Below are 24,049 nucleotides of genomic sequence, written 5' to 3'. Positions count from 1 at the left end.
CACCATGTTTGATGCCACTTAAACACTCATACTCTGAAAAGTCATTCTCTGCCACAAATCACTGTGTTTAATGAGGCTTAATTCACTAATTGACAAATAATTCCGGAACACTCACCACCTGGAGTTATGTGGTTTCTACCTAGCAACAATACTTTGATTGGCTACAAAATGAAGCATCATAATTTATGCATTTTTGGTGAATAAAGTCACCCTCGGTACTCCTACGGGGCTACGTTCACACTGCAGTGAAATGTGACCCAAATCCGATTTTTTTGCCGACACGCGACTCAGGTCTGATTTATGCATGACCGTGGGAACAGCGCAAGTCACATGAAATCTGACTTTTCAAAATCCGACCTGGGTCGCGTTCAGAGGTGGTATTATATCGGATACATTTATTATTATTATTTTTAATTTAACCTTTATTTAACCAGGCAAACATGTAAGAACAAATTCTTATTTGCAAATGCAGCCTGACCAAAAAGCAATGGCTCTTGGGGGGGGGGGGGGGGGGGGGGATGGGAAGCTAGAAATAAAACAAGGTTAAGTAATACAATAAACAATAAAACAATAAAACACTGGCAAATACAGATGCATTAAAATACTAACAGTCAGAGAGAGGGGAGAGAGACGGAGGAGGTAGGGGTGAGGAAGAGCGGAGGTGAGGGATAGCGGGGGTAGTGGAGCAGGGGTACTAAAAATGAGGCAGTGATGGGTTATGGGATGGGTGAGAGACATATCTGATATTTAGCAACGCGCCCCTGTCTGAACTGTCAAATCGCGTTTAATGCAACTTTTACGTCACTCTAGCAGGGTTGCCAGATGGGATTGACAATTTATAGCCTACCCAGCCCATAACCGCTAAATCCAGTAGCCCATTCGGCGGTAACCCGCCCCATCTGGCAACCCTGCACTCTAGACGCAACTGCTCATATTATATCTTGCTCATATCTTTACCGGCTTCCGCTGCACAAAAACTTGAAAATGAGGAACATGTTATCCTATATATCCTATATATATGTATATATCATAAATCTAGATATACTTGCAGTATACAGAGTAGACTTGTATCCTACAAAGAGACTTATATTTAGTAATTCATTTTAGTAAATTAATTAGACCCCTATACTTTCTTTTATTTATTTTTTTGTTTCTTTTTATTTTACTTCTCGATCTTTTCAGTTTGTAAAGCGTCTTTGAGTGTCTAGAAAAGAGCTATATAAGTCTAATGTATTATTATTATTATTAACCTTGGTTACTTCTGTGCTTTCCTTTTTTTGTTTTTTGTGCTTTCCTTTTTTTTTCTTTTTCTCTGCTTTAGGTTACTTCTGCGCGTGACATCCTGACGTCATTGTTATTGTCCTTCTGCGCATGCCGGTCTGTTCAGGGCCGTGGAATGTTCACACTAGTCAATGTGGGTCAAATATAGATCACATTTTAAAAGTCATCTGAACTGCCAGTCATCTGAACTGCAAAAAATCGGATTCAGAAAAAAAATCGGAATTGAGCATCAAGACCTGTGGTGTGAACAAAGCCTAGCATGATGACAGTTTGAGTGATTTTATTCACCCTCGACACTGAATGAGTTAATTGTTTTGCGTTTGTAACTGAAAGGTTTCCTTTATGTTTAGGTTTCCCTTATGTTTTAGAGCCTCCCTGCCTCTAATGCAATAACGTCCATTCATTCATTCATTCATAGTGGCAGAGTTCCTTAACCTTTAGAGTGGTATTCGTTTAAGCTCTACTTCCTACTTGCTACTATCGTTGTCATGACAAAAAGAAAAGTTGTTAGAATGTTTATCTTTTATTTTAACATATTTGTTAGTTTGTAAAATGTTTCGTAGTATGTAAGACAGCACATAGTTGATGACAGCATTCATGCTGTACCCTTGATATGAGATACACTGATAAGCATAAATACAATGTACAATGCAATACTTACCTGATTAGTTCATTCATATACCTACATTAAATTATTCTGGTATAGAAAATGATTGATAGTTTCACCATAAGTTCTTGCAAAATAGAGAATTAGTTATGCTAACTGTAACTATCTTACATTATTTTGTTATTTATATTTGTTCTATGCCCCTGGGATTCTATAATAATAATAATAATAACTTTATTTGTATAGCGCTTTTCCTGCAAACGTTGCAGCTCAAAGTGCTTTAATCATTATATAATCTTAATTTAATTATTTAGTAACTTAAATGCAATATTAAAAGGATGGGTTTTTATGATCTTAATTTAATTATTTAGTCATTTAAAGGCAATATTAAAAAGATGGGTTTTTAGTCTTGTTTTGGTTTAAAACTCTCGCTGCTGCATTTTGGACTAATTGCAGCTGGCCAATAGCTTTCTTCGGAAGACCAGAAAGGAGACTGTTACAATAGTCCAAACGTGTAATAAGAAAAGCATGCATTAACACTTCTGCATCAGCTTGGCGGAGAACATTTCTAACTTTTGCAATATTCCATAGATGATAAACAGCATTTCTAGTGATAGATTTGATGTGAGGCTCAACGCTTTAGTCAGAATCTATAATCACACCTAGATTCTTAGCTTCATGTTTGCAGTTTGAAAGCAAGGTTCCCATCGTATTCGACAATTTGTCTTTTTGTGGTTTTGGTCCAATGACAAGAATGTAAGTTTTGTCCTGATTTAGTTGTAGAACATTTTTGGACATCCAAAGTTTTATATCTCGGAGACAATTCTCCAGCGAGCTGAGTGCATGTGAATTATCAGGCAATACTGATATGTACAGCTGAGTATCATCAGCACAACTATGAAAATGTACACCATGTTTTCTGATGATTCCACCTAATGGGATCATGTACAGGGAGAAGAGCAAGGGACCAAGAACAGACCCCTGAGGGACCCCACATGTGATATCATCATTATCAGAAACAGAGTCTCCCAGAACAACAGAGACATTTCTACCAGCTAGATAAGATTTAAACCACTCTAATACAAGTCCTGAGAGACCAACACAGTTTTCTAAACGATGTATTAGAATAGTGTGATCTACTGTATCAAAAGCAGCACTCAAATCTAACAAGACAAGAACTGATACACCCCCAGCATCTATGATAAGTCTGAGATCGTTTACAACCTTTACTAATGCAGTCTCAGTACTGTGGTTAGAACGAAAACCTGATTGAAACTTCTCAAATGAAATGTTTTTGCTAAGAAAATCAGTAAGAATGTATGGCTTATTCTTGTTTTATTATGTAGTTTATATTATTGCTATTGTGTTTTATTGATTACTATTGTTGTATCATTGTGTTTATGCTGTGTGGATATGTTAAAGCACTTTGAGCTGCAAAGTTTGCAGGAAAAGTGCTATACAAATAAAGGTTGTTGTTGTTGTTGTTGTTGTTGTTATTATTATTATTATTATTATTATATTGAGTAAGCTATTTTGTATTGTATATTTATTTCAGTTTCACACTTCTTTGTATTAAATCCTGTCCATCTACACCTAACCCTAACCTGATACAGGACAGCAGTCACACTGGATGTAGCAGGACATTAACCTGATACAGGACAGCAGTCACACTGGGTGTAGCAGAAGTGTTCCACATGAGGTGCCAGCATGGTGTTCTGTCTCAAGACTAAAGACACATGGGAGAGGTGAATGAAATCACAGTCAGGTGTTTTTTTAGAAAAATGAAAAAATATTCTCATTTTAATTGAGGTAATTTTCTCTTAAAATTGAGGTAACAATTTGCATAGTATCACTTCCATCAATGTCCACATGCATCCAGGGGGGAGGGACACAAGACGATCAGACATGAAATGTGCTTTGAATCCTCCTCAAAAAGGTGAATCAGAGATGGAACAACATTTACGCTGACCACGCACGTGCACACGCACACACCCATACACCCACGTGCACACCCACGCGCACACACACACACACACACACACACACACACAGATCATATCATGTAGACATGTCTAAACTGCTGGTGATTCAAAACAATCAAAATGGGTGAAAGATGCTGCAACTGTATAAAACTATACACATCTGAGTTTCTATGACAGTAAAATGGCCTCATTTAAAAACAAAATAAAAAAATAATACAAATCAACTTCATAACTTTTGTCAAAAGAGAGTAAAAAACGACATTCATGTTGTAAAAGCCGGCCAGGATGGCTCCTGCTGTGGTGAGACCAGATCTGCTCTTCTGTTCTGGATGAAGGACACAGATAGATTCACTCTGACAACAAAGGCCACTGCTCTAGGACACTAAGAGACGCCCGCCACAGCATCTGTCACAGGAACACCATTCTTACAGGTCTAAAAACACCTACCCCGATAAAGACATTTACATTCTGGGGAAGATAGGGGGCAGCATTGAGACATAAACCATCCCTTTGGAGACAGGTTACAAACGTTTTTTTTTTCTTCTTCCAAAAACCAGAGAAGACTACAAAAATATCCTGCAAAATGTTGTCATGGTTTTTGGGGAAAACGCTGAGAAGTTGTCACCATTTCCCATCGTGCTTTGGCTCGAGGTCAGCCATTCATTAACCACCTCCTTACTGACCCGGAAGTAATACAGAGGGATACCCCCCCCCCCATTGGTTAGCCCTGTCCAGAAACACCCCTAACCCTCCATCTCTTCTGACACGTGTAGCTGAAAGGCTTGGACAGGGAAGATGTTAACCAACAACAAGCTGGTTTCCCAGACCAGCCTTCAGCCTGGACTAACTCACAGTGTGTTAAACCTCCAGTGAAGATGCGTGTTAGTCCAGGACCAGACTTAGGCCTCGTCTGTGAACCCGGGTCAGAACGTCCACCAGTAAACCCCCCAGCTCTGCACCCGTGTCTGAGACCAGCGGGCCGGCCCGGTTCTGGAGCCTGCTGGAGCCTTGCACCTCCCAGCTTGGTGTCTGGACTGGTTGACAAGCGCTCCTTTACATCACACACACAACAGCAGGCAGGTGACACACCTGAATACCTGTACTACATATAGGACACTTGTAGTCACACCTGGCCACAGTCTGTCTGTCTGTCTACCTGCCTGACTGCCTCTCTGCCTGCCTGCCTGCCTGTCTCTCTGCCTGCCTGTCTGTCTGTCTGCTGTTGCTAGGACACACCTTGGCTCATGCTCTGTTCATAAAACCTGTACACAATCAAACACAAACATCAACAAGATAGAAAAAAAACAACAACATATAAACACCATGTACAAGAAATTCACAGAGCAGAATCATGTTTTTAAAAACAGAGTCCTTTAAGTCTCTCTTCCTTCTAGAAAAATAAAACATCAAACGATTCCTCCTCTCCCAAGAGATCAATGCCCACAGAGAAGAGGGAGGGAGGGAGAGATGGAGGGAGGGAGGGAGAGGGAGGGAGAGAGAGAGAGGGAGGGAGGAAGGGAGAGGGAGGGAGGAAGGGAGAGAGAGGGAGGAAGGGAGGGAGGGAGAGAGAGAGGGAGGGAGAGAGAGAGCTGAGATGTTTTGGTGGTGATGTCATGAGGTACAGAGGAGGGGCGGGGCTAGTGGAGGGAGGGGGCGGGGCCAGGGGGCATGGTCCTATAGCGGGTGGTCTCTGTCCTGAGTGTGACACTGCGTGTAGAACAGGATGTAGGCCTGGGCTCTGCACACCTCCTCCACAGAACACACATTCAGCTTAGAGTCATTACAGTGAACCCAGAAGCCTGCAGAGAGGAGAGAGGGAGGTTAGATTCTACATTCTGTGATCATAATAAAGTTCTACGCATCATCCGCCCTCTGTGTTTAGTAGGCAGTGTGTGTGTATGTGTGTCTCACCCCCTTCCTTGTGGTAGCAGTAGGCAGTGTGTGTGTGTGTGTGTGTGTGTGTGAGTGTGTGTGTGAGAGAGACTAACCCCCCTCCTTGTTGTAGCAGTAGTATGTGTGTCTCACCCCCTTCCTTGTGGTAGCAGTAGGCAGTGTATGTGTGTGTGTGAGAGAGAGAGTGTGTGTGTGTGTGTGTGTGTGCGTGTGTGTGTCTCACCCCCTTCCTTGTGGTAGCAGTAGGCAGTGTGTGTGTGTGTGAGAGAGTGTGTGTGTGTGTGAGAGACTCACCCCCCTCCTTGTTGTAGCAGTAGTGTGTGTGTGTGTGTGTGTGTGTGTGTGTGTGAGACCCACTCCCCTCCTTGTTGTAGCAGTAGTGTGTGTGCGTGTGTGTGTGTGTGTGTGTGTGTGTGTGTGTGTGTGTGTGTGTGAGACCCACCCCCCTCCTTGTTGTAGCAGTAGGCGGTGTAGTGTCCGGAGCCGAAGCCCTTCCCATGATGCATCACCACGGCGGACAGCTCGTAGAGGAAGCGCTGGGGGGGGCATGGCGAGCCTGAGGGGGCGGGGCCAGAGCAGGGCGAGCCTTTGGGGGAGGGGCCTCTGCAGCAGTAGGGCTCCATGTTGAGCAGCTGGTCGAAGCTGACGTGAACCCTGATCTTCTCCCGGTGGTTCCGCCCAGACCACCTGCGGACCAATCACAACCACAGGCTGGGCAACGGACAACCACAGAGCAGAACGGCTATAGTGTGTGTGGCTGCATCACGGCTGCTGTCAGAGGTAGGAATGGGAGGATGGGCTCGTTGTAAAACACAAGAGAGACAGAGAGACAGAGAGAGAGAGAGAGAGACAGAGAGAGAGAGAGACAGAGACAGAGAGAGACAGAGAGAGAGAGACAGAGACAGAGAGAGACAGAGGGAGAGAGACAGAGGGAGAGAGAGAGAGGGACAGAGAGACAGAGACAGAGGGACAGAGACGGACAGAGAGACAGAGAGAGAGAGAGAGACACTAATTCAGGGACATTAGCATGAGTCACATTGAGCCCCCGTCCTCTGATTTCTACCTGGGCCAGCCTCCCGTGGCTGCAGGGCTGTGGTATCTAACGGGGCGGCTGTGGTGCAGGAGGTAGAGCCGGCGTCTAATGATCGCAAGGTTGGCAGATCGGCGGTTCGAGCCCCGACTGGCCACATGTCGAAGTGTCCTTGGGCAAGACACTGAACTAGGGGTGGGCATCAATGATCGACGGTCGATAATTGATCGATAAGGATCTTGGTCGATCACAAAATATTTTGCTCGATAATCATTAATAAATTGGTGTAATTTATAATTAATAATAATGGAAATTAGTTTGTCCACGTTATGTGTGAGAAATGAACTTTGCATTTGCCTTCGCATTGAATTTCGCAACGCAGTACGGCATGATGCAACAAGTTCCCGTACGTTAGTGTAACCTCCAGTAATTCACCTGCTCCGGTCAGCGCCATGGCACAGCTCCTCGGGGAGCAATACGCAGGCGCAGGCAATACGCAATACGCATACGCAGGCGCTGCTGCTGACATCCCCATCGAAACAGAAGTTTGCACCTTTCTGAGGGAGCCTTCTGCGGGCCTGAACTGCGACCCAACTGACTGGTGGAAATTGAACGAAAGAAGGTTTCCTAGGTTGGCCAAATTAGCGCGGACCTACCTCTGCATCCCCGCAACCTCGGTGCCCTCGGAGCGAGTGTTTTCTGCGACTGGCCTAACTGTCACCAGATTGCGTTCATCTCTCACCCCTGAACATGTTAACATGATCACCTTTCTGAACAAGAACCAGTACAGTGTTTCCCCTAGGTTTGCTGCCTTGGGGGGGTGGCATGGACCGTGGCATGGACCCCCACCCCCCCCAGGGGGTAAGACCCTGCGACATACCAGCGTCATGTCCAGGGGGTGTACTAACTTGTACATTAAGCCGCCTCACGCTACGGAAACAGGAGATAGGCTCCTGCCCTATGGGCCATTAGGCTCGAGAACCATCGGTTCTCAAGGCTACTTACTTATGTGGTCTTGACTACCTGTCCACTTTCTCACCTGGTTCTTGCGCTCCCTCTCTCTGGTGCACCATCCTGCTCTCTCTCCTTCTCTATCCTCCTCTCTCCCTCTTTTGCTGTCAACCAAAAGGCAAACATAACAACCGAGTATTTATAATCTAATAAGAGGTATAAATTGATCCATATCAATTTATAACATAATTATAATTGAATATTGGATTGCTGTGGGCAATGCAGTCAGATAATGTCATTTTGACTTTACTCTCATCTGAAAAAAAATCGTATGTCCAACTATAAAAAAACAGACATTTCCCATGCTTCAATCCACTGTCCATGTACTGTAAATATGCCATTATGGTATGACCATAAAGCCCAATTCTAGCAGAATAAGAAAGATAGTATATCTACTTTAAGTAAAATAATAAAGTGCATCCAGTTATCTCTTTAGCTGGCATGTGTGCAGCAGACTAGCTCATCTAATCACCTCTGAGCTAGCTAGTTAGCTTGCTAGTTCTTTGACACCAGGGCTGCCAAGTTTCACCAAAAGTTTGGAGTGAGATTTTGTGACCCAAAACCGCGGCCCCTCTCTCCCACCCAATTATTTGTGCTAGTTATCTGCAATTTGACATACTTAACCACAACATTCACACCTCCCACCCTAACCTAAGTATAACAACCATGTCACAGTTGGTGATGAGGGTGTTGGCCACTTCTCTTAAAAATACATACATCGCGTGTATGTGAGTCGAAGAAATTGCAGCTCACAGACAAGTTTATTTCGTGCAAAACAACGTGTGATATTAATAAACAACTTGCGGTTTGAAAGTACCAGTAGGCTACCAGATACGATGTTGTATGCACATACTGGCTACGTTCTTACATGCAGCTCGCGTGAACACAGATTCTTCCATCAGCGCCTCCCGCTTCGATTGCAGACTCAAGTTAACGCGCGTGCAGAAAGATGCACGTTTCCAGTCAGATGGATTTTATTTTTTTTAACCCCAAATATATATATATATTTAACCCAAATCAACATAACAGGGGGTAATTTCCGTAGGACATTTTCTCTTATCTTTTTGACTCCAAGACCCAAGATAATGAATGTGATATGATGTTCAAAATTGGTGAAGTGTCCCTTTAACCAAACCCTTCACCCTAACCTCAGGAGGGGAAGTCCCAGAGAGGCAGGGGGCTTTTTTGTGAGGCCCACTGCCAAGGTGTGAGCGTATATGTGATAAACAGCCAAGGCAGGATACGTACAGGCGAGGCCAACTGACGGTAGAACTAGCATACTTAACCACAACATTCACACCTCCCGCCCTAACCTAAGTATAACGACGATGTCACCGTTGGTGATGAGGGTGTTGGCCACTTCTCTTAAAAATACAAACATCGCGTGTATGTGAGTCGAAGGAATTGCCGCTCACAGAGAAGTTTATTTCATGCAAAAAACCTTGTGATATTAATAAACAACTTGCGGTTTGAATGTAGCCTACCAGTAGGCTACCAGATACGATGTTGTATGCACATTTTTTATTTGATTTGATTTATTGACCAAAAAAATACAATACATCGGCCAAGCAATGATCCTACTTGTGATTGTCAGGGATAGAGCGATAAAGTCTGTGACTTGTTTCCGTCGCTGTCCCTGGTGTTAGAGACTTGCTACGTTCTTACATGCAGCTCGCGTGAACACAGGTTCTTCCATCAGCGCTCGCTTCCCGCTTCGACTGCAGACTCAAGTTAACGCGCGTGCAGAAAGATGCCACGAAACTCTCGTCCGGTAGCTTTCTTTCAAGGAATTTACAAAATAAAAGTCCCGTAATACAATTGTCTATGCGAGACTACTGGCGGAATAACGTTACCAACGAGCCCATGACATGGGCCCGCCCCCCCAAGGCAATGGTAGGGGAAACACTGCAGTAGGCCTGCCGCCTACAGTCTCTCGCTGGATTTTAAATTTAAGTTAAGCTGGACGCTCTTAAGGACACTAACGTTTTCAGTCATCCTCCTATTTGTGAGTAACAGTTTTTTTACTGCTCCTATGGTGAGTTACTTATTTTACAATATTTTTATTTATAGGCCTAACGTAAATGTGTTTTTAAGTTAAACAATTTAGGCTACTCACTGCCTTGTTTAAGAGGATTGTTATCTGACTGTAGTGTCTAGTTTGAATGTGAATGAATGAATGTGTGCAATAGCAACTCAGCGTGTGGGCAGCCTACTGGGCTAACGTTATAGCTCGCAGATATTTTTTTCTTTCGAAATGCTTTGTGAAATGGAATGCCTGGATGGAAGACAAAATAACGTTTTTTCCCCAAGGAAAACATGCTTGTTATTTCTGCCCCAGTTTATTTATTTTTTTTAAATGAAAAAAAAGCTCATCAATTAATCGATAATTGATCGTTAATTCTTGTGATTATTGAAAAATAAATGTTGATCGTTTGCCCAGCCCTACACTGAACCCCAATTTGCTCCCAATGAGCAGGCCGGCGCCTTGCATGGTAGCTTGCCGCCATTGGTGTGTGAATGGGTGAATGAGAGGCCGTTGTAAAGCGCTATGGAATAAGGCGCTATATAAGTCAGTCCATTTACCTGAAGCGTTTGAGGTGCAGGCGGAGGACCTGAGGCAGCTTGTGGACCATCAGCTGTTTCTGGGCTTCAGTCAGGATGACGGGCTTGGAGGAGAACCGCCGACGTTTACCTGAATAATAATAATAATAACGTTTATTTGTATAGCACTTTTCCTGCAAACATTGCAGCTCAAAGTGCTCCAATCATTATATAACCATAATTTAATTATTTAGTCATTTAAAGGCAATATTAAAAAGATGGGTTTTTAGTCTTGACTTGAACATATTTGCTGAGGTTGCATCCCTAATGTAAACTGGCTGCATTCCACAATTTGGGTGGATTACATGACAATGCAGCCTCACCAAATCTCTTCAGAGCTCTATTGGGCTTATATGCTAGCACAAGGTCTTTCAGATATTCTGGTGCTGTGCCAGTGAGAGCTTTATAAACAAGCAGAAGGATCTTGAAATCTATTCTGAACTTAACAGGAAGCCAGTGTAGTGTTTCTAAAATAGGAGTTATATCAGCTCTTCTGCTTGTTTTGGTTAAAACTCTCACTGCTGCATTTTGGATTAATTGCAGCTGGCCGATAGTTTTCTTTGGAAGACCAGAAAGGAGACTGTTACAATATTCCAAACGTGTAATAACAAAAGCATGCATTAACACTTCTGCATCAGCTTGCCGGAGAAAATGTCTAACTTGTTGAATACAACAGAGTTACCTTTACATTCTTGGCATTTAGCAGACGCCTTATTCCAAAGCGACTTACAATCGATACATTTGACTAAGCAAGTGAATCATCAATCCACTAGTCGTAGCAGGAAGAGTAATCTAGCTCAGGCCAGGGGCCATTTGAAGTCGTCGTGATAGACGTCGTGTGTGTGTGTGTGTGTGTGTGTGTGTCTCACGGTTGCACTGGTCGCAGGCGTAGATGTTTATGTGTGTGTGTGCGCGCGCGTGTGTGTGTGTGTGTTAGGGCTGCACGATTTGGGGAAAAAATCGAATTGCGATTATTTGGACAGATATCGCGATTGCGATTAATTTGCGATTATTATTTTTTTAAATAGCAAAAAAAAAAAAAAAGGAAGTTTTTGTAAAGTGTGGCCATATCTCCGGCTAGGAAGGTCGTATCAACGTGCAGTTTGTTTGTACGTCTTCAGGGGACTTAGAGGCTCCCTCCTCTAGCACCCCCACAGCCCGAGCTACGAGTGAAAGAACTAAACTTACATTGGGTTGCTTTAAAGTTGGGTTGCTTTAAAATCAAGCTTCAGATTAAAACATGTGATGGAGCATTACTAACCTGACTCAGGTGGTTTGTTTCACACAACCATCTAGGAAAGCTTAATTGGAAGCTGTTTGGAAAAGGGCAGGTACTTTCGAAAAATACTTGGCAGGTGATTGGATGAATCTATCTATCACCTATTTTTATTGTTGACGTTCATTGTTGACGTTCATTGACGTTGACGTTCATTGACGTTGAATCCGACGCGCTGTATGACGTATCCCATACGGGTAGTGGTGGTCTAGTGAGTTGGACTTGTGATCGGAAGGTTGTGAGTTCAAATCCCGCCTGAAACCACACCACTACTAGTGTGCCCTTGAGTAAGGCACTTAGCCCTCAGTTACTCCAGGGGGAATGTCCCTGTAATTCGTAATTGTAAATCGCTTTGGATTAAAAGCGTCTGCTAAATAGCAAAAAAAAAAAAAAAAAAAAAAAAAACGCAGGCAAATCGCAGGCTTTGCGATTAGCTAATCGCATTATTTCAAATCGCGATTTCGATTTAAAATCGATTAATCGTGCAGCCCTAGTGTGTGTGTACATGCGTACATGTGTGTGTGTGTGTGTGTGTGTGTGTGTGTGTGAGCCTCACTGTTGCACTGGTCGCAGGCGTAGATGCTGCCCTCCAGCGCCTCCGTCTCAGTGAACTTGGCCAGCATCTCTGTGACGCGGCAGGAGGCCTGGGCCGCGACCTCTGACCTGCTGCTGCTGCTGTGGTAGCGCTCCGGGAACTCCAGGGACAGGTCCCAGAACGGCTCCACCGTGTTGGAGCGGTGGTCGCACGCTAGGCACGTCACCTGAGGGGGAGGGGGAGGGGGGGAGGGAGGAGAGGGAGGGAGAAGAGGGGGGGGGGGAGGGAGAGGAAAAGTATGATGATAAGGATATTTTCAGAGGGGAGGGATGGAGGGAGGGGGGATGGAGAGAGGGGGGAGGGAGGAGGGGGAGAGAGGAGGGAGAGGGAGGGAGGGAGGAGAGGGGAGAAGGGAGGAGAGGGATGGAGGGAGGAGAGGGAGGGAGAAGAGGGAGGGAGGGAGGGGGGGGGAGGGAGGGAGAAGAGGAGAGAGGGAGGGAGAAAGGAGGAGACGGAGGGAGGGAGGGAGGAGGAGAGAGAGGGAGAAGGGTAAGAGAGATCTGAGGGAGTCTAAAGGAAGCTGATCTAATGTTTAAACAGACCCCGGACTGTCTGAGACCCCAAGTACACACACTCAGCCCCTTGTTAGGCCAGAGCAGGTGTGTGTGTGTGTGTGTGTGTGTGTGTGTGTGTGTGTGTGTGTCTGAGTGTGTGTCTGAGTGTGTGTCTGAGTGTGTGTTCTGCCTCTGACACAGAATGTCTTGTTCCCTCGTTCCTTCCCTGGTCACATTCGCTGTGAGAATAATCATATATATTAACATTTGACCGTGCACGTATTTGGTATTATTCGTCTTCATTTCGTCTTTAAATGTAATTGTTGCTGACTGGATGAAACTGCATTCTCTGTAGATATAGAACTGCTGCCTCTCTGTAGATATAGAACTGCTGCCTCTCTGTAGATATAGAACTGTGCGTTGTATAGGAGTATAGGTGTGTGTGTGTGTGTGTGTGTGTGTGTGTGTGTATAGGAGTATAGGTGTGTGTGTGTGTGTGTGTGTGTGTGTGTACCTGGCTCAGCAGCTGTCCTTGGAAGATGGTGTTGACGATGCCCAGCACCTGCTGCACCAGCCTCCTCTGGCGCTGGGCCCCACCCGGGGTGGTGGGGGGGGCGGGGGCAGGGGGGGGCGTGGCCTCCTGCCTCCTCTGGCGCTGGGCCCCCCCCCCCAGGGGGGCGGGGGTGGTGGGCGTGGCCTCCAGCTCCCTCTGCACCTTGTCCAGCAGTTGGCAGAGGAACTCCTGGGCGTCCTGCTGGGCGTAGCCCCGGAAGGCCGGGATCAGCTGCCACACGCTGTTGAGCATGGCGAAGGGAGAGACCAGAGCCCACTTACCTGACCACATCACCTGGAGGGAGGGGGGGGGGGGAAGGGAGAGGGAGAGAGGGGGGAGGGATGAGGGGGGAGGGATGAGGGGAAAGAGGGACAGAGGCAAGGTAAGTTTATTTGTATAGCACATTTCATACACAACAGAGGCAATTCAAAGTGCTTTACATACAGCATAGCAGGAGCATAGTAGGAAAACTAAAATGACAATATATATATATATATATATATAGAGAGAGAGAGAAAATAAACATTTAACATGATAATAAATAGAGAAGTGTTAGTGTTTAATCATAACTGCTGCTAAGCATGAAGGTTTTTATCTTAGTTTTAAATATTTTTAGGTTTCAAGGCAAGTTTATCTGTACAGCACATTTCATACAACAGGGGCAACTCAAAGTGCTTTACATACAGCATAAAAAAGAGACACCAAGAGAAGAAAAGTAAACAGATTAAAAAATAAAAGTAAAATAGAATAGATATATAGAGTACCAGTTGTATCATTTGAATGGGAAAGTGTGTCCAAACGTTTGACTGGTACTGTATAAACATTTAATATGATATGATACCATTTTTATTTGTATAGCGCGTTTCCTGCAAACGTTGCAGCTTAAAGTGCTCCAATCATTATATAATCATAATTTAATTATTTAGTCATTTAAAGGCAATATTAAAAAGACTGAGGTTGCATCCCTAATGTAAACTGGCAGTGCATTCCACAATCTGGGTGCATGAAATGAGAATGCAGCCTCACCAAATCTCTTCTTTTGTACACAGAGAAAACCAGAGACCTGAGAGCTCTATTGGGCTGATATGCTAGCACAAGGTCTTTCAGATATTCTGGTGCTGTGCCAGTGAGAGCTTTATAAACAAGCAGAAGGATCTTGAAATCTATTCTGAACTTAACAGGAAGCCAGTGTAGAGTCTCTAAAATAGGAGTTATAAGATAGTGAGTAAGATGTGGTGTATATAAACATTTAATAAGATAGTGAGTAAGGAGAGGTAGGTGTGTCACCTGGAACAGTGTGTGTTAATAAGATAGTGAGTAAGGTATGGTAGGTGTGTCACCTGGAACAGCGTGTGTTAATAAGATAGTGAGTAAGGTGAGGTAGGTGTGTTAATAAGATAGTGAGTAAGGTAAGGTAGGTGTGTCACCTGGAACAGCGTGTGCAGCTCGTGGCAGAGGGACAGGTGTTTGGAGCTGGGCTCTTTGGGCTGGATGAGCTCCATGCTGCTCCTGGCCCTGGACACCCCCCCCCCGCTCAGCCCCACGCCCCCCCCGGCCCGGGCCCGGGAGGAGGAGGAGGAGGTCTGGGGGGGGGAGGGGGACACAGGGACCACCAGGCCCCCGTGCACCAGCAGCCCCAGGGCCTGGGTCAGGTCCAGACGCAGGAAACACTCCCTGAACACGTGGAGGTGGCTGAGCACCTGCAGGATGGAGTTCATGTAGCAGGTGTTGCCTAGGTTACGCAGCCCGGTCACCCCTGGGGTCACTGTTGGCCGCCGTTTGAGGGGCGAGGAGGAGGAGGAGTTGGCCTGTTTGGAGGAGGGGGGGGGAGGCGGTGTGCGTGTGGGGGGGCGGGGGGGAGAGGGGGACACGGCGGCTGCAGCTGCAGCTTTGCGGCTCATCTTGCGCAGGCGGCCGCTCTTCCTGGGCGGGGCGCTCTCCAGCTCCTCCCGCGCCCTCCTCTTCCCGCTGCGCCTCTTCTCCCGCGCCTCCTCCCTCTTCTCCTCCTCCTCCTCCTCCCGCCTCTCCTCCTCCCCCCTGCGCCTCCCCCCCTCCGTCTGGCCGAACCAGCCGCGGAACACGCGGCCCATCAGCACCCGCCGCCGGTGCCACAGCGCCGTGAACATGCGGTCCTCGTCGCGCAGCTGCAGCTCGCGGGCCCCCGTGCAGGGGGGGGGCAGCAGCAGGGCGTCGGGCCCCCCGGGGGCGGAGGGGGGGCCGGGGGCGGAGGCGGCAGAGCGCAGGGTGCGGCCACTGCGCGTGGTGACCTCGTAGCGCTGGCTCTGGATGCAGCTCAGCGTGCCCCGCAGCAGCCGCAGGTCGCCTGTGGTGTTGTCGTTCAGCACGTAGTCATCACACAGGTAACAGAACACGTACAGAGAGTTCACCTGGAGGGGAGGCGGGTAAGTTTATTTGTACAGCACATTTCATACACAGGGTTCCCACACCTTCTGAAAAATCTAATTCAAGCACCTTTCAAGGACTTTCAAGACTCATATTCAAGGACCCAACACGGCATAGTTTGAGACAGATCTAGATGAGAATGTATATAATAGGAACTATCCACTCACAGACAACTATTAAAAAGAGAGGCTTGAATGTGTGAACACTAGATGGTCTCTTGCCTTCTCTACCACAGAACAGCAAAACAATATATTGTGAAATATGTGTAAAGTTAAGCAATACAGAGACATATTTACTAGTTGACGAGCTACGTATCTTGATTTTTTTTTCTCTAATTCACAAACTTTCAAGGATTTCAAGGACCCGTGGGAGCCCTGCATACAACAGAGAACAACTCAAAGTGCTTGTCCGTTCACTTTGCATCACAAAGTCATCATTACAGATCTAGACAGGAAGTCACTGAGATTGGCTTGTATTTTACCTGAGGACTGTTACCCGTACATAAAAAGCTTGGCTCTGTGCCTTGAACTTCACTTTTCTGAGGACGTTTGACTGTACCAGTGTTTCCCCTAGGTTTGCTGCCTTGGGGGGGTGGCATGGGCCGTGGCATGGACCCCCCCCCAGGGACCAGCGTCATGTCCAGGGGGTGTACTAACTTGTACATTAAGTCGCCTCACGCTACGGAAACAGGAGATAGGCTCCTGCCCTATGGGCCGTTAGGCTCGAGAACAATCGGTTCTCAAGGCTACTTACTTATGTGGTCTTGACTACCTGTCAACTTTCTCACCTGGTTCTTGCTCGCTCTCTCTCTCTGGTGCACCATCCTGCTCTCTCTCCTTCGCTCCCTCTCTATCCTCCTCTCTCCCTCTTTTACTGTCAACCAAAAGGCAAACATAACAACCAGAGTATTTATAATCTAATAAGAGGTATAAATTGATCCATATCAATTTATAACATAATTATAATTGAATATTGGATTAGTGTGGGCAATGCAGTCAGATAATGTCATTTTGACTTTACTCTCACCTGAAAAAAAATCGTATGTCCAACTATAAAAAAAACAGACATTTCCAATGCTTCAATCCACTGTCCATGTACTGTAAATATGCCAATATGGTATTACCATGAAGCCCAATTCTAGCAGAATAAGAAAGATAGTATATCTACTTTAAGTAAAATAATAAAGTGCATCCAGTTAGCTCTTTAGCTGGCATGTGTGCAGCAGACTAGCTCATCTAATCACCTCTGAGTAAGCTAGTTAGCTTGCTAGTTCTTTGACACTATTTTACATACCATGGAACTATAATCAGACACTTTCTAGTCACAATAATAACGACCAATTTGAACCAACTTGCTCTGTTAGAACACTCAGCAATTATATTTGCTAACGTTTCAACTTGCTTACTTTCCATCTGCAGACATCACACCCTGCAAAAACTCTCACGTCGCGCGCACACTCGCGCACAATCTTGTGTGGAGGTTTGGCTATGCGAGACTACTGCCGGACTAACGTTACAAACGAGCCCATGGGCTTGCCACTCGCCAGATTCGGGTTGGGTGCATTTAAAAAAAGCGGATATTTTAGCCTACTTGTCAGATGTTTGGTGTCTACGTCCGTAATAATTCCTCTTTCTTGGGGGGGGGGGCAGGGGGTTCCGTTGGGGGGGCGGCAATGGTAGGGGAAACACTGCATACCTTTGTCGGTCATGCTTGTAAACTGTTCTCCTTTTGCAAAAGATAATTAAATACCTTTTCTATACAATTTGAAGAAAACAGGCTACCTTTTGCTTTTATATATTTAGATACTTAACACTAGAACAGCCATGAGGTGATTAAAGACTTTTTTTATATCTTTGCACTTGATCAAATTTCAGGACGCTTCATTCATGACTTTCCCTAGATATGTGCGTTCTACCACCTATATCCTTACATTTTCTTATCACATCAGGATAAGCTAGTATAACGTTATTTTGCAGTTTTTCTGTGTAGGAAGCAGGCTAATTTACAATCGACTAGTGGTCGTTGTGTGTAAGTAGCAGCTTGAGCATTGTAAAGAGGCGTCTCTTTTAGTAGGTAAAAAGGCACGGCTGTTCTGGTGTTAAATAAGTCCATGACACACCTCCATGGCCAGCGGGTGGCGCTGCAGGCGGAAGTGCTGCAGGGCGTGCTCCTCCAGGTAGCGCCCGCAGGCCACGTGCGCGCAGCCCAGGCACGCCCACACGGACTCGGTGGTGTTGCAGGTGTTGCAGTGCCACTTCTGGGGGTTCAGGATGGAGTGGTCAGGGGCCAGGCGCAGACGCCCCACGTGCTTGCACCTGTCCATCGCTGCTGCTCACACACACATGGAGGTGGAAGGGTTAGGGTTAGTGTGTGTGTGGGGGTGTGTGTGTGTGGGGGTGTGTCAGTGTTTGTGACGTGTCCACCACCCACTGGCTTCAGATCACCGTGGCGAGCTGAGAAACGGGAGGGCGCTCCCACGGCATGGCTTTATCTGGGGGGGGGGGGGGGGGGGGCAGAGTAGGAGGACAGAACAAAGGGAGTTGGGAGTGGAAACATCTGGATGAAAAGCCACATCTAAACAACATTGACATAAAACAGAGCATCGCAAAATAATAAAAGGCTATTATACATCTAGCTACTCTCCTACGCTGTTGTCTTTGATAGACAGCGGGCCTCTGTCTATTTATTTTATTATCTCCGTGGTGATTGTCTAACTGTTTCAACTGAAAGGACACAGGTCCAGTCGCTGAGAAGGTAACCAAGACGGATGACAGCTGGGTGGTTTAGAGGAAGGCTGATGGCTGACAGCAGAAATGCACCAGACCCAGAATGAGCCTCGGTGTCACTGGGTGTCAGGAATCGGAGGCCGTGCTGAACACGCGTGTCGTTGACTGACAGCTGAGGTGAGGTCCTCTGTGGCTCAGCTGGTAGAGCTTGGGGCTAACAACGGTTAGGTCTGGGGGTTCGATTCCCGCTGGGTCCGTATATAGTGAAACATATATGTTTATATATATATATATATGTGTATATATACACTCACACTTATCCGTTCTGGATAAAAGCGTCAGCTAAGTGGCATATCTATATACTTTAGCGACATTGATGGAATACCCCCCAGGAGTGACTTCACACTGGACCAGGGTTTCCGTTAACCGGTAATTACCGGTCTTTGTCCGGTAAAATGTGTTGAAGTCCGACAAATTTAAAACTCGCCGGTCATAATGTCCGGTGAAAATAATTCCCTCTAAGCACAATTTGAATACAATTCGCTAAAGTTCACATTCTGATTCCTCCTATTTTAAAAAAGACGAATACCGTATTTTCCGGACTATAAGTCGCGGTTTTTTTCATACTTTGGCTGGTCCTGCGACTTATAGTCAGGTGCGACTTATATATCAATAATTCATCATCTCTGACTGACATGAACTGACATACGGTAATCTCTGACTGACATGAACCAAGGAGTAACTTCCGCTAGCGCCTCATACACGATAGAATAGCCATTATACTTGACAATGTGGACATTAAACACGACAATGTGGACATTAAACATGATGTTATGGACCTTATACACAATGTTATGGACGTTATAAACGATATTAAAGTCATTTATTCCTTCCAGAGACTGTTCTATGTTGCTAAATTACCCCCGCGAGGCTATTATGCAACTTCCGCTAGCGCCACATACGCGATAGAATAGCCATTATACTCGACAATGTGGACATTAAACACAACAATGTGGACATTAAACATGATATTATGGACCTTATACACGATATTATGAACGTTATACACGATATTAAAGTCATTTATTACCTTTCAGAGGCTGTTCAATGTTGCATTGTTTGTAGGCCGCCCTTCATCCTAACTACTTCCGTTTTTCACCAAGCTATCTTTGTCATGGCCTTATACACGATAAATAGTCGTTACACTCGACAATGTGGACATTAAGCACTATATTATGAACGTTATACACGCTATTATGAACGTTATACACGATATTAAAGTCATTTATTACCTTTCAGAGGCTGTTCCATCCTGTTTGCTTGCTACCGCGACGCCATTTTGCTAACCTTCGTTAGCAACGCGCTAGCTAGCCCTGGCTTTACACTCGATAATTTAAGTATTTCTAACCTTTCAGAAGAAGTTTTAACGTGAATTATGTCCTTCCTGGGCTTACAAATCCTCTCATGTCTCTTCACAGTGCCAGACTAGAGTCAAGCTCAACAGGGTCTTCTTTCCCCGCTGATTCCGCCAAGCCCGTTCCCTTGAACCATGCGACTTATAGTCCAGTGCGACTTATATGTGATTTTTTCCTCTTCATGACCCATTTTTGGCCTGCTGCGACTTATACTCGGGTGCGACTTATAGTCCGGAAAATACGGTATATAGGCTATGTATTTCTTTTATTATTATATGATTTGATGCCGGCATGATGATGACTCCTAATGTGTAGGCTAGCCTATGCGAAACAGCGGTAATAGTCAGATGCCACATGGGATTGATGCCAGATGGGATTACAGCCTAACCAGTCTATTACCGCTAAACCCAGTAGCCCATTCGGCGATAACCCGGCCCATCTGGCAACCCTGCCAACCCGGCCACCATAATAATATGCAAACGTTGCAGCTCAAAGTGCACCATAGCGAGCGATTAAATTAATGTAAACATGGCAAGACAAAGTAAGCTTAACAATTACTTCATGAAACCAAGCTACAATGAGTCTGAGGAGAAGTCTGACTCTAAAGAGATGGAGGCGGCTGACGCCGTAGTGGCTCCTCCAGCCAAGAAGTCTCGAGGGTTCAGAGTTGAATGGAAAGAAACTTTCCCCTGGCTGCGTTTAGATGTGGAAGGAAAAATGTTCTGCTCACCGTGCGAAAAATCGGGGAGGAATAACGGATTCACGAGAGGAGCAACAAATATGAGAATGTCGGCTCTCACTGATCACAGGCGGTGCAGTGAGCACATATCGGCGGTCAGTTTGAGGGCAGCAAACCGCTATGCAAGGCCACTGTGAGCAGGCTAATGCAACGGCTAACAATAAGCTGCACTCTCAGCTACAAGTTGCATTTCACATGGCAAAAAATGGCATCGCATGTCATCAGTATGTGGGACTGACTGAGCTACTGAAAGCAGTTAAGGCTCCAGATTTTGTCTTGAGTGAGGGCATTTACCGCCACAGCGACTCCGTTGATGACATGGAAAGGGCACTGGAAGACGTTGTGATGGATCAGCTGGATGAAAAGCTAAAGGGGAGTGACTTCATTGGAATTATCATTGAAGAGCCAGTAAATATCACCGTGGACAAGAAGCTGATTATATACGTGAAGCTGGAAATAAAAGGAAGAGTTGAGACATGTTTTCTGGGCAATTATGATGTGCACTCCGGGACCGCACAGTGTATATTTGACAAAGTGGTGGAGGTGCTCCGCGAGAGAGGTGTGGAGCTGTCCCGCGTCATTGGCCTGGGCTCGGATGGGGCCAGTGTAATGATGGGGAAGCGTGCTGGAGTTGGTGCTCTTCTGAAGAAACAGAGTGCGTTTTCCATTCAGGTGCACTTCAGTTAACGTAATGTGGAGTCCATTCATTGATCGATGCAGTCTGTTCAGTTCCCAGTGTGACGCGCGTTCAGCGCTGGACATATGGCATAGCGCGCATGCGAATCATGTTATATTATTATATATTATATAGCTCGCATCTAATCGTATCGGATGAGAAATAGACATTAAATGGCATATATAGGCTACACAACAGTAATCACCGCGACAAACAGCTATATTATATTTTAATATGATGACCGGAATATCTCACGTTTGTCCGGTAAATCGAAATCTTCCCGGACACGATGACCAGCGGCAATTTTTTCTAACGGAAACCCTGCACTGGACACAGACACCAGCGAACCTGCCTGCTGCTAAATGTGTAAGGCAGGTGTTGGGGGGGGGGGCAGGTGTTGAGGGGGGGCAGTAAATGGACTGCACTTAAATAGCGCCGTTTCTGCTGCTCCAAAGCGCTTTACAACAGCCTCTCATTCACCCATTCACACACCAATGGCGGCAAGCTGCCATGCAAGGCGCCGGCCCGCTCACTGGGAGCAATTTTTTTGGGGGGGGTTCTCTCTCTCTCTCCCTCCCTCTCCCTCTCTCTCTCCCTCTCTCCGTCATAATCTATACTGTCTCTATCAATAAAAAGAAAAATACGAGTGGGACTGCCCCACGCTACAGCATTTCTATGTGTTGTCATTGGGTTAGAGTGAGCCACTTCAACCAACACACACATCTGACTGGACATGTAAATCAAATGGGAGGCTCTAATAGAGCTCCTCTTACACCCCTGGGGGGTCACCGTGCCATGGGGGGGGGGTCCCCTGTGTGAGTCCCTACTCCACCATCAACCCCCAACTGGGGCCAGAGAGGACTTAAGGCTGGGCCAACAAAGGAGGGGTGAGCAAGCTTTGTCTGGGTACAGGCTGCCTTACAGGGAGAGAAGAGGGGGGGGGAGAAAGACACAGACAGGAGGGAGGGAGAGAGGGATAGGGAAAGAGAGAGAGAGAGAGAGAGAGAGAGACAGACACACACACACACACACACACACACACACAGATAGGGGGGAGAGAGAGAGAGAGAGAAAAAAAATAGGGAGAGAGAGAGATAAAGACACAGATAGGAGAGGGAGAGAGTTATCAGGAAAGTGAAAAGAGAGGGATAGGAAGGGAAAAGGGAGGCTTCAGATTCTGAGTCTACCTCCAACTGAGTCTACCTGACCATGTCAACAGCCTCCACCTTCATCAACACAACACAACACACTGGACACTCGGCCCTGCTCTGGGTGAAGGGGGGCGGTTGTTTACCAGTGAGGGTCCATGAGAGGGAGAGTGTTCATAGGCGGGTTACTGTTTACCATTCCCTGTTGCCTCCTTGTGGTAAAAATAAAGTTGTCATCCCTGCCAGCAGCCTGACCTAGTAATGCGTGGTTGTTACCCTTGAGGGAAATCACAGCAAATGTTGTTCTGCCCAACTCCTTTGATCTATTAAAGCCAGCCACATACTTCCACGTTGTGTCTCTAAATCGTGTCTATCATTAGTAAATGGCTCTGATTTCCAGAGAGTCAGGTTCCCAAACGTTATTGTGACTGGTTTGTTAACTACGAGTGATGCAAGTCTGCGGCAATGTGACGAGCTGGTAGAGAGAAACCCTCGACTAACTAGCAAGCGTAGCTAGATAACTTTATTTTTTATTTTTTTAAGTTGTATTTTGACCAATAAACCTCTCTAGTCTGGCTAGCTAGCTAGCCAACTACTACCGAGCTGCCTTGCTCCCTTGTTTACAAGAACCTACTCGGTTGTCGCTTTGAGACATAAAGATCAAATAAATCAGCTTCTAAAGCTGCTGGTAGTTGGCTAACTTGTTAGCTATGTTAGCTTCTATCATCAAGCTAATCTCTCAGCCGGCCGTAGGGGTGACTTCTCCGTGGTGATACCTGTGTATCAACACCTTATGTGACATCGCACGGAAGAGTGGACACCGTCACGCATGACACACGCCGCTACAGTAAGGTTAAACCCCCCCCCCCCCGCACAAAAAAAAATGAAACAAATAAAGTAAATAAAGTCGCATACCTTCAGAGAGCTTCACTCACGGCTCTGGTCCCTCTGCTGCAGCGGCCGCCATCTTATCTGGTCGTGTTGTCGCGTGGTGTTGGCTCGAGAAGTGACGTCGTTGTTGTGTGACAATAAAAGTCAGGTATCCACTAAACATTATTATTATGATTATGATTATGATTGTTGTTATTGTTATTATTATTACTAATAATAATAATATAATTAATATTATGGTTATTATTAGTAGTAGTAGCATTCTATCAGCCTTTAAGTTACTAAATCGTGTTTTAATTCCCGCAACACACAATACCAGAGAAGTGAAGCCGAGATACAGTTCAATCATTCTGCTAAAAGCCTGCCTGAAGGTAATAATATCACACTTTTAAAATTATTTTTAAAAACTCTTTAGTTTCGCACTGCAGCTGCAGGACAGCCAAGTCTCCAAAACATCGCTGCTTCTGTGAAAAGCCAAGAAAAAAGGAACACTTCAAACTAACGACCACAAGGGAGCAGTGCTGAGCCACTAGTGTGTGTGTGTGTGTGTGTGTGTGTGTGTGTGTGTGTGTGTGTGTGTGTGTGAGAGAGACGGAGCGCATTGGAAACATTGAGGCATGAAGTGAGTGGATTGCGTATGTGTGTGTGTGTGTGTGTGTGTGTGTGTGTGTGTGTGTGTGTCTGTGTGCGTGTACATGTTATTAAGCTCCTAGTGTTGGATAATAATA

At 45.7% G+C, this 24,049-nt stretch overlaps 1 protein-coding gene across 1 annotated transcript; it reads right to left on the bottom strand.

The window, feature by feature from the left end:
• Positions 1-5,213: 5,213 nt before the first annotated feature.
• usp44 (ubiquitin specific peptidase 44) lies at positions 5,214-18,049 on the bottom strand (the record flags this gene model as incomplete). The annotated part of the gene is made up of 7 exons (XM_080537765.1): positions 5,214-5,669; positions 6,206-6,450; positions 10,388-10,496; positions 12,238-12,442; positions 13,285-13,617; positions 14,751-15,710; positions 17,846-18,049. 7 exons carry the CDS (start codon positions 18,047-18,049, stop codon positions 5,545-5,547), a joined length of 2,181 nt encoding a protein of 726 aa, XP_080393891.1. The 3' UTR covers positions 5,214-5,544.
• Between the last annotated feature and the right edge of the window lie 6,000 nt (positions 18,050-24,049).

The sequence above is a fragment of the Nansenia antarctica genome (genome assembly GCF_963989245.1).
Source record: "Nansenia antarctica genome assembly, chromosome: 8".
Classification (NCBI taxonomy): domain Eukaryota; kingdom Metazoa; phylum Chordata; class Actinopteri; order Argentiniformes; family Microstomatidae; genus Nansenia; species Nansenia antarctica.
Note: the sequence above shows the minus strand (reverse complement) of the source record. Positions and strands in the feature narration are given on the sequence as shown.